Source organism: Salvelinus namaycush, chromosome 10, assembly GCF_016432855.1.
Source record: "Salvelinus namaycush isolate Seneca chromosome 10, SaNama_1.0, whole genome shotgun sequence".
Classification (NCBI taxonomy): Eukaryota; Metazoa; Chordata; class Actinopteri; order Salmoniformes; family Salmonidae; genus Salvelinus; species Salvelinus namaycush.
In genome coordinates, this window is record NC_052316.1 from 9,189,125 (window position 1) to 9,205,034 (window position 15,910).

Below are 15,910 nucleotides of genomic sequence, written 5' to 3' on the forward strand. Positions count from 1 at the left end.
AGAAAAAAATGTGGGATGTCCAGAGAGTGCACGATCGAGAATGAACTGTAGAGCCAACTTGTTTTCCAACAGTATCATTTAAATAGCAAGCGCTACCCACGCTAACACTTCTAGGGAGAGAGAACGTTTTTGTATTGTTACCCATGTTCCCCTGATGTTTGAGTGTCCAGTTTTCCGTTCGTTTTTGGGAGCATTCTATCTATTTTAGCCAAAACCTTCTGAGAACCTTTTCAGCATGTCGAGTAGAACTTATCTCGAACGTGATTACAATGTTCTCAGAATCTACAACATTAATGTACTAGGCGCTTTTTATGGGACGTTGCAACAACATTCATGTGTCCAGTTTTCTGAGGGTTAGGAGAATATTCCAAACACACACCCCCTTGGGGCCCAAGGTAATGAGTGGGTATGGCAACTGACTGATTCTTAGTGAATGACAGGACCCAAACATATAACAACATCCATGCAAACAGAGGGGGAAAAAATCCATCTGGAAGTTCTAGGGCTCGATTCAATCAGATTATTTGAATCCAGTGGAGGCTACTGAGGGGAGGATGGCTCATAATAATGCCTGGAAGGGCGCTAATGGAAGGGCATCAAACACAAACTGTGTTTGATACCATTCCACTGATTCCGCGCCAGTCATTACCACAGGCCCGTCCTCCCCAATTAAAATGCCCCAACCTCCTGTTTGAATCAGTGTGCTATCATGGCAGCAGAGCAGTAGTAGTTGAGGAAAAATAATGTGACAAAAAAACGTAATATTGACAACAAGCTCAATACAATCCTCAATGGAGGAGTCTGAACTGCTAATCAGAAACCCGGGAGTCAAGGGGTGATGCACTCTGGCTCTCTCTGGAACTTTCCTTAACCTGTTGTGATTGGTTGACAAGATCACAGCTTGGGGCTTTGACAGTGCATATACTCTCTTTGTTACAATATGCAATGACAATTTGATGGCCAAAAATTATAATAAAGTTGCTGTTCATTACTAGTAAAGAAATACATTTAATGACAGGTATTTCTAGTAACACAGTATGTTTTCAAATGTCATAGGCCTATGCATGTTTTGCCAATATCTTGTCATAATACATGCTTTTGGAGATAAATGTTTAATACAAGACAGAAGTTCGTCTCCTGGACATCAACACATTATTATTAGCTGGCATAATAATACCTATCTACCTAGCTAGTCAAAAGAAAATCAGTTGACACTAACTCTGATAGCTGCCTCCATTGAAAGTGAATGTTACTGTAAAGTTACCAAATTATATGCATGACTGTACTGTAAGCTGTTTACATAGCTAGCAAACGTTAGCTAGATAGCTAACAAACGTAGCTAGCTGAATAGCATTTACTACAATGAGCAATAACTTAACCTTGGTAATGTTAGCAGATTGCATGCTATTTTAAATCTCACCAACTTTGACAGTTATATTACCAATGAAAATGAATGCTAGAGTTACTGTAATGTTACTGTACCATTGCCATGCTAGCTAGCTTGCCAGGCAGCTGCTAAGCCAAAAGTGTGTGTTCTATCTGTGTGGCTAAACTAAGCAGAAACCATTGATAACTTAGCTACAAGTTAGCGGTTGCTATTTTATTATACTGTTGGGAAACAAGTTGTTAATATCACCATTGCAGTATAATTTAGGTATTATAATTTTTATATATATATATAGAGAGAGAGATTTTTTTACCCCCTTTTTCCTGATATCCAATTGCGATCTTGTCTCATCGCTGCCATTCCCCAATGCGCTCGGGAGAGGTGAAGGTGGAGTCATGCGTCCTCCGAAACATGACCCGCCTAACCGCGCTCCTTAACACCCACCAGCCTAACCCGGGAAGCCAGCCGCACAAATGTGTTGGAGTAAACATCGTTCAACTGGCAACCGGGGTCAGCCCGCAGGCACCCGGCCTGCCACAAGGAGTCGCTAAATCACGATGAGCCAAGTAAAGCCCCCTCGGCCAAACACTCCCCTAACCCGGCGACGCTGGGCCAATTGTGCGCCATCCTATGGGACTCCCGGTCACGACCGGTTGTGGCACAGCCTGGGAATGAAGCCCAGGTCTGTTGTAACACCTCTAGCACTGTGATCCAGTGCCTTAGACTGCCACTCAGGAGGCCCCCTAAGTTGCACGGATATGAGTCAGAAACAATCATTCTAGTTAAAAATTGACTACAAAGTGTAAATAGGATAATTTTGGTCATAAAGTAAGTCTTGTCTAAAAGAGAGTTTGGAATAACAGTGTGTCACATTGAGTAAAATAATGTTGGGTTTGGATTACAATTATTTAATCAAATCATGCCCCCCTTTTCCAAGCTCCATGTACAAATCGGCCCTCCACCCACTTCACTTCCCTTCATTGAATGGGGCTCATCACCCCCAACATGTTCAAAGGACGACAGGCTGAAAAGCCTCCACAGCCAAAGTTATATGGTTTGCATGCCCTGCTGACGGACCCAAGTATGCTGAATAGCTAGGTGGTTGGAGTTTGTCGGTCCCCAAGTCTGCACCAGTAACGCTAGGTCGGTGTGCAATGACTGGTGGTGGTGAGTATAAACAGAGATACTAGAATATAATGACCTCTCTGGTATAACTTAACTAACAACGTTAGATAATATAGGTAGCTAGCTATCTTTTGATAAAGCGATGCAGGCTAGCTAACATTAGCTAGTGAGGCAGGCTAGCTAACTTTTAAGCTAATGTTAGCATAGCTAGGTCATTATAACTTAGTTAGGTTGTAGCTTATACACGTTTATTGTGTATTGTCTAGATATTGCTGCAGGGCTCTACAGTGCAACCATTTACTCTTCCATGCGCATAAATATTTTGCAGTGCGACCTGGGATTTTAATTTAGGAACACCAGTGCGCCTAGAAAAAGTAATAATACCTCAAATATTTTTTATTGTGCTCCTACTTTTCTTTGTGTGTGCCTTTTCCAACTTAGGTGCACACACGCTCTATGTAAAAAAAAGAAAAAAAAGAAAGGTCAGCGTAAGAGCCCTGGGCTATGTAATACTATAAACTGGGTGGTTTGAGCCCTGAATGATGTTTGGCTGACAGGTGTGGTATATCAGATCGTACACGACAGGTATGACAAAACATTTATAATTACTGCTCTAATTACGTTGGTAACCAGTTTATAATAGCAACAAGGCACCTCTGGGGATTGTGTTATATGGCCAATATACCACGGCTAAGGGCTGTATCCAGCACTCCGCTTTGCGTCGTGGTATATTTGACATATACCACACCCCCCTGGGCCTTACTGCTTAATTATCATTGGATAATGCTAGCGAGGCAGGCTAGCTAACGTTAGCCTACAAGTCGAATTTGCAAATTAGTTCATATCTCATACAAGTGTATTCTGTATTGTCTAGGGCAAAACTAAATAATGGATGCAGCAATGGTGGTGGCTAACTCATGTCTGAGTCTGACTAATGCAGCATTCACGTGCTAGTCGGAACTCGGAAATTTGCCAAGTTCAACGAATCAGCAAGTCGGATATTTCCGAGTTTCCTAGTTCTTACTAGCATGTGAACTCGGCATAATACAGTGAATCTAATCCAATCTGGAGCTACAGTCTGTCTACATCTGTAAAGCATAGAATTAGGGTTTCCACTAGTTACCAGAGACACAAAGTAAAAATTGGCTATACGTGTAAATGGATGAAAACAAAGGTCAATTTTAGTGTGGTTAGGGTTGGGTTTAAAATCACATTTCAAGAAGATAAATTGTTGAAATAGGAGGGGTTTATGACTTTGTGTCTGTGGAATTAGCTTTACCCAAGTTACTGCCCTGATGACACAAATGGCTTCATCAACAACGGTAATGTGAGTCTTGTAAAAAGTTGTATTAAAAAATACGCAGTACTGGATGTCATTTTGGTTGTGAAATGCATTATCAGAAAGCTTCTTTTCTTTATAACAAAATGCACTTCACCACTTGGCTGTCTATTGTATCACCGTGTCACAGGCCCTCCCAGTCAACCACCTCATAAAATGAGGAAGTACAATGTTTATAAAGATTGCCTGCTGCAGTTGTCCAGTTTGAAGCTGAACATGCAGCTCACTACATTTCCATACTGTATAATTGAATAGCCCATTTCATAGAGTGTTATAAACTGGACGATTTAGTAACTTACTTTGAAAGGATGGGGATTTGGGTCTAAATAGGCGTTTGGCAGTCTAAATAAAGTGTACTTGTCTTTAAATGCCATTTCTCGAAAGTCAGACTCTTCCCACACGCCAACTAATTTCTCTCTACTTAAGAAGCATCTACATTCAACTCATTTCATGTGGTTATCCTTATATACACTGCTCAAAAAAATAAAGGGAACACTTAAACAACACAATGTAACTCCAAGTCAATCACACTTCTGTGAAATCAAACTGTCCACTTAGGAAGCAACACTGATTGACAATACATTTCACATGCTGTTGTGCAAATGGAATAGACAAAAGGTGGAAATTATAGGCAATTAGCAAGACACCCCCAATAAAGGAATGGTTCTGCAGGTGGTGACCACAGACCACTTCTCAGTTCCTATGCTTCCTGGCTGATGTTTTGGTCACTTTTGAATGTTGGCGGTGCTTTCACTCTAGTGGTAGCATGAGACGGAGTCTACAACCCACACAAGTGGCTCAGGTAGTGCAGTTCATCCAGGATGGCACATCAATGCGAGCTGTGGCAAAAAGGTTTGCTGTGTCTGTCAGCGTAGTGTCCAGAGCATGGAGGCGCTACCAGGAGACAGGCCAGTACATCAGGAGACGTGGAGGAGGCCGTAGGAGGGCAACAACCCAGCAGCAGGCCCGCTACTCCGCCTTTGTGCAAGGAGGTGCACTGCCAGAGCCCTGCAAAATGACCTCCAGCAGGCCACAAATGTGCATGTGTCTGCTCAAACGGTCAGAAACAGACTCCATGAGGGTGGTATGAGGGCCCGACGTCCACAGGTGGGGGTTGTGCTTACAGCCCAACACCGTGCAGGACGTTTGGCATTTGCCAGAGAACACCAAGATTGGCAAATTCGCCACTGGCGCCCTGTGCTCTTCACAGATGAAAGCAGGTTCACACTGAGCACATGAGCACATGTGACAGACGTGACAGAGTCTGGAGACGCCGTGGAGAACGTTCTGCTGCCTGCAACATCCTCCAGCATGACCGGTTTGGCGGTGGGTCAGTCATGGTGTGGGGTGGAATTTCTTTGTGGGGCCGCACAGCCCTCCATGTGCTCGCCAGAGGTAGCCTGACTGCCATTAGGTACCGAGATGAGATCCTCAGACCCCTTGTGAGACCATATGCTGACACATGCACATTTGTGGCCTGCTGGAGGTCATTTTGCAGGGCTCTGGCAGTGCACCTCCTTGCACAAAGGCGGAGGTAGCGGTCCTGCTGCTGGGTTGTTGCCCTCCTACGGCCTCCTCCACGTCTCCTGATGTACTGGCCTGTCTCCTGGTAGCGCCTCCATGCTCTGGACACTACGCTGACAGACACAGCAAACCTTTTTGCCACAGCTCGCATTGATGTGCCATCCTGGATGAACTGCACTACCTGAGCCACTTGTGTGGGTTGTAGACTCCGTCTCATGCTACCACTAGAGTGAAAGCACCGCCAGCATTCAAAAGTGACCAAAACATCAGCCAGGAAGCATAGGAACTGAGAAGTGGTCTGTGGTCACCACCTGCAGAACCATTCCTTTATTGGGGGTGTCTTGCTAATTGCCTATAATTTCCACCTTTTGTCTATTCCATTTGCACAACAGCATGTGAAATTTATTGTCAATCAGTGTTGCTTCCTAAGTGGACAGTTTGATTTCACAGAAGTGTGATTGACTTGGAGTTACATTGTGTTGTTTAAGTGTTCCCTTTATTTTTTTGAGCAGTGTATATTCTCCAGACTTGCCCAGAGGGAATTGTTGATATGTTGTAAATGTTTTATTCTAGATTTTTTTATTTTATATATTCACAAAAAAATGCATTTTACATGCATGTCTTTAGTGTATTACAGATAGAAATATGAAAAAGTGTCAAAACCTAGCCTGGAGGTGGCCCCCATAGAATTAGGAATTAGAATACTAGAATAGCAATGAGCCTTCTTATGATGGAATAAAGGTCATCCATCTTGGTCAGAGAGTTGGTAAACCATGGTTTGCCAGTGCTGTGATAAGATAGTGTAAAATATCTTGTGTAAAAATGAATTTGAAGAATGTATCTGCACTGTATGTTGGTTAGCTAGCCAGTTTTAGAGGAATGATTCCATAGATTTTTGAACTGACAACATTCCATTCAAACAATGCAGTCAATACACATGCATACACTGGCTGGAATTAGTAGATGATAGGACTTTGACAAGTTGTAAATGCAACAAGTAGGCTACTGGTATTTTATCATATAATAGCATTCTCAGCTTTCCAATAAAAAATATGAAATGTATGGTCTGTTTACATATATTTAGAAGCTATTTATAACAGTAACATATATAAATCATGTAAACTGTATTTATGATTATATGACAATATTTTAGGTTGACAATAACTATATTATACAATTTTTGATACATCACGTCTTTGTTTTATTTTCCTGCATAAGTAAAATCAGGATTAGGCCTCTTCTGACATTCATTCCAATTAGACTGGGTTGGATTTCTCCCTGACCAATATGGCTGCCATTTTCCTTCCATTCTGGAACTTCGAGGGCTTATGACGAAGCCTCCTCTGGATCTCAATGGTCGTCGCTGGTCTTCACTGACAGGATGTTGGTCGTGAGCAATGACCAAATCTATCTATGGTCGTGACAGAGGGAGCTGCGTTGATAAAGAATTCATGACAAAAGGAAATAATTTCAGCAGTTCTTTTTTTCCACCATCAGGCCTAAATGTCAGTAAGCTTATGAATATCTGACATAGGCGAATTAGCCTATCTGCTAGAAAAAAATATCTTCCAAACGGTCTCACACATATAGGATATATTTAGCCATTTAGAGGTGTGTTTTGTTCACAAGAGGTCTACTGATAAACGATTATTGATTTAATTGTGGCATGTCTTTGAGAACCCCATCATTTACCCTCCATCCCCTACTTTGAAAGAAGGGATCGAAACTGGTAGGCCTAAATGACACATGTAGACCTAAAATAGCACCAAACGTTGCATCTCTGAGAATATTGGGTGTCTCACCTCCCGCTTTGACGGATGAACCTGCAGGCCGTCTTATCTCTGTCTGCAAGGTGGTCCTTTGAGCTTTACACCAAATTCTGCCAAGTCTCAAGGCATCCCTACGCGATCGATCCAATCTACTGCAAAAATAACAAAGCAAGAGGAGGATTAAAGGATTCTGATCATTTATCCGTTGTACCTATTTTCCTCTTATGTGGGTCGATGTTTATTTAATTTAGGCTATAGGACTTTCATTGTATAGCCATGCAGCTAATCAGGCTAATGATGATAGTCATAAACGTGATGTAGACTATACCCGGTAGACTGTGCTGCTTCAATTGATATTGGAGTCCACTGTTGTTTGGTTTTTCATGCAAACCTATCTGAATGGCCCAAAAAACGGGGAGATAATTGTGTTCCGAGTTTTGTCAAATGATATGAGCTTGACCCAAATTACAAAGTATTAGACTACTTAATTATCATTGTTGCACAATATAAAACTATCGGAAATACATTCAGTAGCCCAATGGTATTCATTTTACATGTCGCATTCATTAATTCAAATGCATTCATCAAACACTTGTGAATTCGCGGTTTATTAATTCTCCTTCATAAAAGGTTAAAATATTAGTCAAAACAAATACACATGCCTAATGGTATTTTTCTCAAGTCAACATCCCAACTGATATGATTTAAATATGCTCCATTGCTCTTGAACTAAGACTTGGAGCATTTTACAAGGCATGCACCTGCTGTAATAAACATGGATTTTTATCCCTTAAAATCTCCCGCTATAGGCCTATGTCAGTGCATATCAATTCACAATATAAGGCAATAGTTTTTCCTCGCGCTTGCCCAAGATAAAAAGCAAAATAATAATGAATAATTTAATAAATAATGGTTTTAGGGGCTTATCGAATATGGAGTGGCCGCAACTGCGTGCCCTTATCTCTCCTCACCACATTGCGCCTGTGTTCCGCTCGCTCCCCATACTAAGTGGCGCACTGGACGTGATGTGGAATTATATAGACCTCACTTCCAGCTTCCACGCAGCACTTCAGTGAATCTAAAACATCAGACATGGATTACCCTCGACAAAATGGCTCCACGCATAGGCTACTCTATCAACAACACTCCGGCTATGGTAAGGACAACACACCCAAATAGGCCTTATCAAGTCACATATGTTGTTGTCGATTTATGGATATGTTATTGGTAATGCGAATAGATAGTTGGAACATTGTTTATCATTGGTCGTTCCTATTTCGGGTTGACATTTGTTTTCTCGGTGAAGTGAAATACATTAGTTAGCCTATCGAATTAGCATTCGTTTTATCTACCAATAAAATGAGATTTAACACGAAACATGTACAAAGATTCGATATATTCATACATTTTTTCGTTTTGATAAAATGTCCTCCGTCTATCGACGCTTTCATTTAAATCAAACAGACTAGCCTACACACTCAGGGAATGCTAGCTGATAGGCTAAGATTAATTTATGGGTGATCATTTTATTTTGCAACAATGAACAACAAAGCTATTTGAAATATAAGTTAGTGATGCATTAGGCTATTATATCTTAATAGGCTATTGTGAAACAGAAAATGATGTAGCCTACCACAATGTTTTTGTAAAAATGTGTGATGGCCTAGCGTACCTACACATTTTATAGAATGAAAAGGTTGGCGATGCATAACATTCTGTGGACTGTGGCTCAATTAAGGTTCAAGCTTTCAAAGCCACAGTAGGCTCATAAATAAACTACGCAAAACGCACTCTATTCCATTTCATTTTACTTGCCCTACAAGCTATAGCCCAAAAACTATTCCCACAGTGGTGGTGAAAAAAACGACACCAGTTCCTTTTTCACATGACGTAATAATTTTACTGAGGAGCAAGGAATGGATTATTTTGAAACTCAATTAGGAACACGCAACAAAGTAGGCTAAGAACAGAAATAATAAAATAAAAACCAAATGAAAAAGACAAATCGATGAACGAAGAATTATGAAATCAATTGGAAAAACAGGCCCTCGAGTGACAGAGGTTATCATTCCACTTATATTAATATGAGTATGTTATATAACGATAATGATACAGTGAAAGGCAATCAATTGTATTGATTTCCACGCAGAGATAACGCTTCCGTTTAACTGCACGACGTTCGTTGGACAGAAGCAATAATGTTGGGAAATCGTGAATTTAGAACCAAGGCAATTAGCCTATGTTTTTTAACAAAGAGGCAAACAAATAGGCCAACAATTGTTAAAAATAAAAATAAACATCACAAAGCAAGGCATTGGCTCTGATAATATCCTCTAAAGTATTAGCCATGAAGGGATATGATTTTCCCATGTGACGGACCGCAAGAGTGCAGTCCAAACAGTTAATTGGATTAAAAGCCGTATTGACAAGGGAAGCAGTAACGCAACAGTGCGTTCGTAGTTAGAAACATTGACAGTATATGCACCAACCCTCATAGGTGCAGAGAGAGCACCGTGCAGAATACACAGGTCTGCCTGCTGAGTTAGTTGATGACTTGCCGCGCGCGGGATTGACTGTAGGCCTACCATTTTAGAGCTCTGGGTCATTCCATTGTCGCGCGCAGTCTGCATTTTTGGTATTTTATTCGTTAGAAAATGTTAGATTCATACATAAAAAGCATAAAAGCTTCTTTTTTTTGCAGGTGACATCAAGGATTAATATCGGCGGATGAAAGAGATCGTTTCGATGCGGAGTCATCCGTCGATGGCATTAAGCAAATGCACTTTTACAATTTAAGACATATTTACGCACGGTCTAATCTATCGAATAACCGCGGAAATGATGGAAAAACTGAAACCAGAAGTTGGGCAGCTCAGTCCTATGGGCAAGGAATGCAAGTCTCCACATCACGACAGCCTGACTACTTCCATAGCAGGTCGTGTAAGTGGGGAGGGGGGCGAAGCTGGTGGTGAGACACAGGAAGCGGCGTCGGCGAACTCAGCTGAGAGGGATCGTGTCCCGGGGGAGCACTGCAACCGGACTAACCTCTTTAATGCAGTTACCAAGGAAACGGCGTACCACAGCGAGCAAAAAAAGGAAGTGCCTGTTATCGAATTGGCCAGAAGAGGAGGGCTCGTGGACATAAAAGCTAAGGACATGACGGCAGACGGCAATCACAGGGTACAGACCACCGAGCTGTGCAGACCTCCTATTCCACTGCCTCCCCGGGACCCGTTGTTGAGCGAAACTCGAATGGTGCAGTTGAGCCAACCTGGGTACTCTCTCCCTGCACGAGCGATGCTGTACAGTAACTTTGCTCAACCGCTCGCTACTATGAACAGGTAAGGCAAGCTATTCCTTTGAAAATATATATGTCATAATAATGTGATTTTTCATGGACAAGTTTATACCATGCGGGCACTGTTTATCTGTCATATTTTGATTGGTGTAGCCTATTCTACTTTTAGGACTGAAATGTGCATCGCTATTTCCATTTTCAGAGTTTGTTTTCATTATCATATTATTATTATTATTATTAGGCCTATTAGTATTACATCAAGTCTTTAATTTGGTCTACATTAGGCCTAACTGTCATCATTTAATTCAATAAAATCACCAGAATAAAATAGTCGACATATAGCCTGATACTCACTGATAAAAACTAGTTGAATCAACATTGTTTCCACATCATTTCAACTCAAAATCGCGTTGAATCAACGTGAGACAACTCATTGAATTTGCAAAATGTAATCTTTTTCACCCAACTTTTAAACTAAATCCAGTGACATGGCGACAGGTTTTGTTGATTTCACGTTAGTTGACAACTTAACCAAATATAATTCAAACCTAGATGTTTAACTGACATCTGTGGCCAGTGGATATAGGCTTATATATTTGTAGAGGGTATTTGTAATTTGACTAATTCCCACGATCTTCCTGCAGTGGCTACGGTGGCGAGATGGAACAGTATGGCATGTATCCCAGCCATCGGATAAAACGTCGACCTGCACCTTATGAGATTGAAATCAACGATGGTAATGGTAAGATCATATCATATTTATTTGTTATACTTAAAAACAAAACAAAAAAATATATATACACACACACAACCATTCAAAAGTTTGGGGTCACTTAGAAATGTCCTTGTTTTTGAAAGAAAAACACTTTTTTTGTCCATTAAAATAACAGAACATTGATCAGAAATACAGTGTAGACATTGTTAATGTTGTAAATGACTATTGTAGCTGGAAACGGCAGATTGTTAATGGAGTATCTACATAGGCGTACAGAGGCCCATTATCAGCAACCATCACTCCTGTGTTCCAATGGCACGTTGTGTTAGCTAATCCAAGTTTATCATTTTAAAAGGCTAATTGATGATTAGAAAACTCTTTTGCAATTATGTTAGCACAGCTGAAAACTGTTGCACTGATTAAAGAAGCAATAAAACTGGCCTTCTTTAGACTAGTTGACTATCTGGAGCATCAGCATTTGTGGGTTCGATTACAGGCTCAAAATGGCCAGAAACAAAGAACCTTCTTCTGAAACTCGTCAGTCTATTCTTGTTCTGAGAAATGAAGGCTATTCCGTGCTAGAAATTGCCAATAAATTGAAGATCTTGTACAACGCTGTGTACTACTCCCTTCACAGAACAGCGCAAACTGTCTCTAACCAGAATAGAAAGAGGAGTGGGAGGCCCCGGTGCACAACTGAGAAAGAGGACAAGTACATTAGAGTGTCTAGTTTGAGAAACAGACACCTCACAAGTCCTCAACTGGCAGCTTCATTAAATAGTATCCGCAAAACACCAGTCTCCACGTCAACAGTGAAGAGGCGACTCCGGGATGCTGGTCTTCTAGGCAGAGTTGCAAAGAAAAAGCCATCTCTCAGACTGGCCAATAAAAAGATGAGCAAAAGAACAAAGACACTGGACAGAGGAACTCTGCCTAGAAGGCCAGCATCCCGGAGTCGCCTTGGATTAGCTAACACAACTTGCCATTGGAACACAGGAGTGATGGTTGCTGATAATGGGTCTCTGTACGCCTATGTAGATACTCCATTAAAAATCTGCCGTTTCCAGCTACAATAGTCATTTACAACATTAACAATGTCTGCACTGTATTTCTGATCAAAAATGTGTTTTTCTTTCAAAACAAGGACATTTCTAAGTTACCTTTTGAACGGTAGTGTATATACATATCACACTTTGGTTTTTCACTATTTCTGGAAATATGGACTGGTGTATATAGCATCAACCTATCCTGGGTTAGAGGAGAGAAGGGAGTTTTGGACATGAGCCATTTTAAAGAGAAAAGCTGCATCAGTAGGACAGCTATCTGGCCACTTGTAGAGTTGCTAAGGCATTCCTTCAAGACTCACTATTGTTGAATAATTTCCTGAAAAAAATACTGAAATCAGATTTATATTGTGTGGTTTACACAGCGAAACACTAACATTTGATTTGGTGGCTATGGGGGATTGGGAGCCCCCTGTAGGTCCCTCCCTCCCTTCCCCAAAGAGCAGATAAACAGGTCATAACAAGTCATTGCTCAGGCTTTTCAGGGGCCACGCGAAACTGTGGTATGCCACTGTCAGGTCCTGGAAGGCCGCAGTGCAGGCTTTTGTTCCAGGTCAACTCTAACACATCTGATTCCTACATACTGCTGGTGTATGCATACAGTGTATAAATCAGACATGATCAGAATACCTATGTAACACCCTCTCCTCCTCTCCCTCTCAGGCTCACAGCCCAAAATCGTGAGGCGGATATTCACCAACAGTCGTGAGCGCTGGCGCCAGCAGAATGTGAATGGTGCCTTCGCCGAGCTTCGCCAGCTCATCCCCACTCACCCGCCCGACAAGAAGCTCTCCAAGAACGAGATCCTCCGACTGGCCATGAAGTACATAAACTTCCTGGCCAAGCTCCTGGACGACCAGGAAGGTGTGTTGGAGGCCGGCGACAGCGGTGGCATTGTGGGGGCGCGGGCCCACGAGGCCCGAGAGGAGAGCCTGTTCCGGGAAGAGCCCCTCCAGGGAATGCTGTCGCCCAGCAACTCCAGTTGCGGGAGTCTTCTGGACGGGGACGGTAGTCCCGACAGCTACACCGATGACCAGGATTTGTCTATAGGGTCTCGAATGCCCACCTCCAGAGGCCTCCATCATCACTCTGGACTCCACATGGACGAACAAAACCAGAGATGACTCTACGTTTTCTTTATGGGGAGAAGAAAAGAGAATGTGAGAAGGAGGAGCTTGGCAATTTTCTACCAACCTGGAGTGAATGGGCATCAATAGGATGGTTCCGATGGCGATACATTTCGTGCTGTGTACAAATTTGATCTTTCTCTAATTCCTGTTTCCCTCAATTGCCCTGTCTGTCGTTGGCCTTTCCAGAGGTGGGTATGTTCTCTGGTGGAACATAAAGGCTTTCTCCCAACTGCTGTTGTAAGCAGGTGATGGATTGGAAGTCATGACAGACCTAAAATGTAACTCAGATCATAATATCGAAAAACAATTAAGGGAATTTCCAAAAACGGCATGAATCTCATAATGGTACCTTTTCTAGCCTGAGATCAAAGTTTGTTTAGGTACACTGCTTGACTCTTTAAACGACAATGAGAATTTTGTTCTTAAGTACTATGGACTGTACTAAATTTAAGTGATTTGTGTTCTTTTAGTAACTCAAATTTGGAGTTATCAAATAATAGTATTTCGACCTGAATTCCAGAAACATTTTTCTTGAACACCACGTCATAAGTTGTTGGATAACACAGTTTATTCCCAAACACACAGTTTTGCAGTGAGATAACTGATAATAACCGATAATCGGTAAAAAACAAAATAGTTTAAAAAAAGTGGGAGATCTCTGTGTTGCTGTCAATGTTAATGTTGGGAGAAGAACAAAATGTTTTAAAGTGTACTTGTTAATGTGATATTCACATAAACCACATGGTTACAATATTTACCATACAAAATTTGAGGTCAAATTGTTGCCATTTTTGTATGGAATAATATGGATGGCATATTAGTATGACATGCGCATGACAGACACACGATCGCGCACCACACAGAGACACAGAAAGAGAGAGACACACACACACACACACGAGGGCATGATTCCTGTCCAATAATAGAACAAAATAACAATATATTATCTCTGTATCTTGCAATGTAAGAGGTACAAATGTACATAAAAACAGACCTGTACATTTGTATTGAACAATGAAACTTGCCATTTTTGTACTGCTTCTTTCATTGTGACCATGGTACATTGAGTTGATCATTTTTTCACATTCACTTCTTAAATTTCTCTTTAATTGATAACATTAATCAAGTGTTTTACCACTGTATTTGACATTATGTACGTCTGCTATTTCAGCAGACTATTGAGTAACCAGAAATGGTACCTTTAAGTCTTTGATGTATTAAACAAAAAAAGGGATATTCTTTTGCTGTAAGGTGATTATGGAGACATCTATAAATATATTCAATGTTATATCTCAGAATTTTATATACCACAAAATAAAAATGAGGGGAAAAGTATACTGTTACGCTCATCGTGTATTCAAATTTCTATGTAATATTTCTTAATCGTCAATTAAAGATGTGGGTCTATGAAAATGACAGTAATACAGTACAGTGTACATCTCCCATCACCAGTAGATGCTTCCAGTTTTTTAAAGGTAGACTGGCTGTATATGCAGTAGTTTGTAATCAAAGACATGTTGATATTGCCAAGGCAGGTACAATCCAAGCCCAATAATTCAATTTGTTTTATTTATTTCAAAGTTGAATCAAATAGAATGACGATGACGTTTAATTAAGGGAATTTAGGGGGCATTTTAGAAATTGACCCCAACCCCTGTAACTGTCCATAAAAAATGCCATGAGAATTACAACACATTTTTTAGGGCAGTTCCCAGCTTTTCAAATTCCCATCCCTAAATATGACCATCATAATTGAATAATCGATCCACAGACAGACCCCACAATCAATCTGGAGCGATGCCTCTTAGATGAGATGCAATGGGTCCAATGTAGTCTCCATGTTCCCACCATATGAATTGAACACTATCGTTATTATCCACTTATTAGATTGAGATAGTGCTAGAGATACAGTGGCCAGTCTGAGCTAGAAGGTATTTGAGGGGGCACCGGGGAACACTATGTCATGATTACAACTCTATGATGAGCGGAGAATTGGAGCTGATGACTGATAAGGATCACAGCCAATTAAAAATCCATCAGCGGAGACCGTGAGGTTAGGCTACTGGTCCCGTAGCGAATGAAGGGGTGCGTGTGAAACACTGGCACATCACCAGTTCCCACCTCAGTCTATGCTACGTTTCACACTCAACAGTTTTCCCGTGTGTATCAAGAATGGTCCACCACCCCAAAGACATCCAGCCAACTTGACACAACTGTGGGAAGCATTGGTCACCATGGGCCAGCATGCCTGTGGAACGCTTACGACACCTTGTAGTCCATGCCCTGACCAATTAAGACTGTTCTGAGGGCAACTCAAGGGGGTGCAACTCAATATTAGGAATATTTGTACAATATTTGAAAGTGACTAGTCAAATAACATTAGTTATCAGCTTAATTCAACTGCAGGGGTGCAACTCAATATTAGGAAGGTGTTCCTAATTTTTTGTACACTCAGTACACTCATGCATAAAAATGATCATTGTTAGCTTCTTCAATAAGTAGGACTACATTCACCTCATACTGCACACTAAGGACCCAGATTAATACAGGTCCTCTACT

The 15,910-nt window shown here is 41.2% G+C and overlaps 1 protein-coding gene across 1 annotated transcript; it reads left to right on the plus strand.

The window, feature by feature from the left end:
• The first annotated feature begins 8,189 nt into the window (after positions 1-8,189).
• Positions 8,190-14,773, plus strand: LOC120054639 (T-cell acute lymphocytic leukemia protein 1 homolog). The gene is made up of 4 exons (XM_039002136.1): positions 8,190-8,300; positions 9,846-10,485; positions 11,087-11,184; positions 12,885-14,773. The coding sequence occupies exons 2-4, from the start codon at positions 9,983-9,985 to the stop codon at positions 13,343-13,345; spliced, it is 1,062 nt and encodes a 353-aa protein (XP_038858064.1). The 5' UTR covers positions 8,190-8,300; positions 9,846-9,982; the 3' UTR covers positions 13,346-14,773.
• Positions 14,774-15,910: the final 1,137 nt, after the last annotated feature.

Bases quoted from the DNA above. Each gene is read 5' to 3' on its own strand.
- LOC120054639 (XM_039002136.1), top strand. From the start codon at position 9,983: ATGATGGAAAAACTGAAACCAGAAGTTGGGCAGCTCAGTCCTATGGGC. The intron at 10,486-11,086 runs GTAAGGCAAGCT...ATCTTCCTGCAG, and splicing joins CCGCTCGCTACTATGAACAG to TGGCTACGGTGGCGAGATGG. The intron at 11,185-12,884 runs GTAAGATCATAT...TCTCCCTCTCAG, and splicing joins TGAAATCAACGATGGTAATG to GCTCACAGCCCAAAATCGTG.